The 3559-nt window shown below is 33.2% G+C and overlaps 1 protein-coding gene across 1 annotated transcript; it reads right to left on the bottom strand.

Moving 5' to 3' along the window:
- Positions 1-238: 238 nt before the first annotated feature.
- Positions 239-726, bottom strand: LOC101889500 (kappaPI-actitoxin-Avd3c-like). Its single transcript, XM_005189983.4, has 2 exons — positions 582-726; positions 239-498 (listed from the first exon to the last, which is right to left on the bottom strand). Exons 1-2 carry the CDS (start codon positions 646-648, stop codon positions 317-319), a joined length of 249 nt encoding a protein of 82 aa, XP_005190040.2. The 5' UTR covers positions 649-726; the 3' UTR covers positions 239-316.
- Between the last annotated feature and the right edge of the window lie 2833 nt (positions 727-3559).

Below are 3559 nucleotides of genomic sequence, written 5' to 3'. Positions count from 1 at the left end.
TCCGTATTTAGATAATTTTAACGACATTATTCATCGGAATTGTTTCAAATTTGGTATTTGAAGTTCGTAATGGATACTACAGTCTGTGACAGAAAATTGTCTATGCAGGTCCACGTCTTCGTATAGCCCCCATATAACGGTACCTCGGTACTTCGAGTGCGGCTTCTTCTTAAAAGAACCATCAGTTTGTTAAAAAGATTTCTGTAATCATCTATCCAAAAAAAGATCAAACTTGTAAGATTAAATAATGTTCTTCAATTTATTTAAATACTTTCAAGAAAACTGGCAAACATCAAATTAAGAGCTCTTTGTTAGCTTAACCGCGCCTGTTTTTCACGCACTGCCTCTCACACGACTCTTTGGATGGAAAACGATTAGCGTTGCCGCGACAACCACCATAATAGAAGAATTTACATGAATTGCTCTGTTTATTGTAGGACCAAGACGGCATTCGGGCACGACAAATTCCCACAACAGAACTAGGCAAATTGCAGGATGCTAAAAAGAGGACGAATTTTATTAAAAAAAAAAATAATCAAAAAAAAAATGAGAATTTTATAGATTTTTATAAATGAACTCACATGATTGTCCCGATGCCAAGGAAATCATGGCCACCACGAACAGAGTTATCAACAGAAGCCTTTTCATTTTATAATCTGCAGCAATGTAACGAACGGTTCAGACTAATCGAATGAGTTCAGTTTCTTTGCCCTATATATAAATGGAACAATGATTTTGTATTTTACCACCAACAAACCACAAGAAATCTATAGAAATATTTATTTCTAAATTAATATTCGCAAAGGGGTAAGTTACGCTTATTATTTGTCAAAGATGTGACCAACTCTGACTCATGGCCTATATATTAGCCCTAAACACTACTAATTATGTTATTTACTCTATATAACATGGTAAAATTAAGGAGATAAAGTCATTTCAAAAAAATATATCCATATTTGCATTTTCTGTCATTTACCTTGTCAAATCTTGCCGAATAAAAAACCCGGTTGCCCATCTCTGACTTCTGTGTATTTAATGGATTTATAAATATAAGGTGTGTCTGGTTACTTTTCCAGCAGGAATTGTCCAGTAACTTCTTTTTGAGAGAGTAAGGTTGTTTTATTCTCTTTTGCAAGGAAAATGCGAAAAGTAAACAGACGGTATTCCTGCAGAAGCTTGCAACTAATCAGCTGATTTGTCAAAACAAACCCATAAGGAGAATTAAAACAAAGGAAGCAATACTAATTTTACAAGTTTTTTAAATAAAAATGTTGGAAATAGTCGTTTATTTTCTTATTGTATATTAACATTTACGTTTTTCACATTTTGTAAAGTTGTTCTCCAAAAACTATTAGTCTTGCTAATTCCAAAAAAATATTTTCAAATTGAAAGCACAAAAAGAAATAAATAAACAATAGAAAACATCTGATTGAATGTCGATGAATGAGAAGAAGAAGAGTTGCAAGTGATTGCAAGAAGAAATTTTTCCAGCAAGAATTTGCAAACTCTCACTGAAAGAACTGTCAAAATTTCTCTCTCCAACCGCTCTCTTTTGCAGAACTTTTGGGTTAACAGACGACTTCCAGTAACAACTTGTAACAATTGTTACAAACTTTAGGGTAACCAGACACACCTATAATTTTATACCCTACACCACAAGGTGGTCAGGGTATTATGTCTTTGTGCATTTGTTTGTAACATGCAAAAGGAAACGAGATAAACCCATAGTTGCTTTTGATGATTCTGCAGAGAATCACATTCTGAGTCGATTTATGTATGTCCGTCCGTCTGCCCATATATTTTTATAAAAAAAAGTACAGGTCGCATTTATTGTCCGATCAAGATGAAATTTTACACAAATCATTTGTTTTGGTCCAAGGACGAACCCTACTGAAATTGGAAATAATCGGTCAAAATATAGATATAGCTCCCATATATATATCTTCGTTCGATTTGCCTTTTTTGTGCAGCAAACGTATAATATCAGCTCAAGTAATATGGAATTGTGAACATACGACCAAATTAGGCCTTAAAATAAGTTTGCCCAATTTGATCGAAGATATAGCTATAACTCCAGTGTATATATTTTTCATCCGATTTGTTATTTTTGTCCTCCACAGCCGTAATATTCCTTTATTAAATTAATAAAATACTGAAAACAGGTTTGTTTTTTCGACAATTTCCAATTTACTATTTATCAATTCACTTTCGAATTCAGAACCAAAATCTACTGCACTTATCGGAAGTAACATAGTTTCTTCAATAATTAAATCATCGCTTATATCTTCCATAATTTTTAAGCAGTTCATAGCTGCTGGTGTAAAAATCTTAGCGCAAGTCGAAATAAGAAATTGATACATTTTGTCATATGAACTTCCAGAATCAGACTGAAAATCCAAATTCAATTTCGTTAATAATCGGATTAATAAAAATTAAAAAGAGTCTATTTTTGTCATCATTCATTTTCTGATGTATTAATTTAGCCATATGGTCTGTTTCTTTAGTACTAGTGATTGAAAAGTAATATTTTACTCCACTATTCTAGGACACGTCTAACTGTACATCCATAAGCTAGCCACCGAGTATTTGACAGTTGTACAAGTTTTCGGTATCTGATACTGTCATTGCCTGTATTTATTAATTCAAATGGCCGCCTGTATTCTACGTTTCTAAAAGAACTTTTGCTAAAATATCCATAAAGTTCATAAACATGTTGACGAATTTTTATCAAGTATAAATGTGTTTAAAATTCATTATAAATTCCTAAAATATCCCCAAAAAAAATTTACAAATCCCCAGTAAAATCCCTATCCCCAATCGCATTTTTTTGTCCTTTTTAGGCATTCTAAACCCCCAAGGTTGGGGACAAATCCCCAAATCTGGGAACCCTGGTAATATGCACTCCATAACAACGATATTCAGGGAAATATATCAAATACAGCTCAGAAATATCTTTGCCTAATTTTATCGAGATCGGTTCAGATTTGGATATAGCTCCCATATATAACTTCGTCCGATTTACCTTTTATTGTGCACCAAACGTCTAGAAGCTAGTATGTCAAATTTGGTGAAAATCGGTTCAGATTTAGCTATAGCTCCCATATATACTGTTCATCCGATTTGTTATTTTTGTCCTCCGCAGCCGTAATATGCACTCTGTAACAACAATATTTGGGGAAATCTATCAAATACAGCTCAGAAATATTTTTGCTAAATTTTATCGAGATCGGTTCAGATTTGGATATAACTGCCATATATAACTTCGTCCGATTTACCTTTTATCGTGCACCAAACGTCTAATATTTGTCCAAATGAGATGGAATTTGGCACTTACGACCGAATTGAGTCTAGAAGCTAGTATGTCATCGGTAGTATGTATCGGTTCAGATATAGCTATAGCTCCCATATATATTGTTCATCCGATTTGTTATATTTGTTACCACAGCCGTAATATGTACTCCGTAACGACGATATTCAGGGAAATATATCAAAAATACAGCTCAGAAATATCTTTGCCAAAATTTATCGGCATACTTATTTTCAGGCCTAATTCAATCCA

Source organism: Musca domestica, unplaced genomic scaffold, assembly GCF_030504385.1.
Source record: "Musca domestica strain aabys unplaced genomic scaffold, Musca_domestica.polishedcontigs.V.1.1 13, whole genome shotgun sequence".
NCBI classification, from domain to species: Eukaryota; Metazoa; Arthropoda; class Insecta; order Diptera; family Muscidae; genus Musca; species Musca domestica.
This window is presented reverse-complemented; position numbering and strand designations above follow the sequence as displayed.

What these genes read in the sequence shown, in the direction of transcription:
- LOC101889500 (XM_005189983.4), bottom strand. Translation starts at nt 648, where the DNA reads ATGAAAAGGCTTCTGTTGATAACTCTGTTCGTGGTGGCCATGATTTCC. An exon ending in CTTGGCATCGGGACAATCAT is followed by an intron (nt 499 to 581) that starts GTGAGTTCATTT and finishes TCCTCTTTTTAG; the next exon opens with CATCCTGCAATTTGCCTAGT.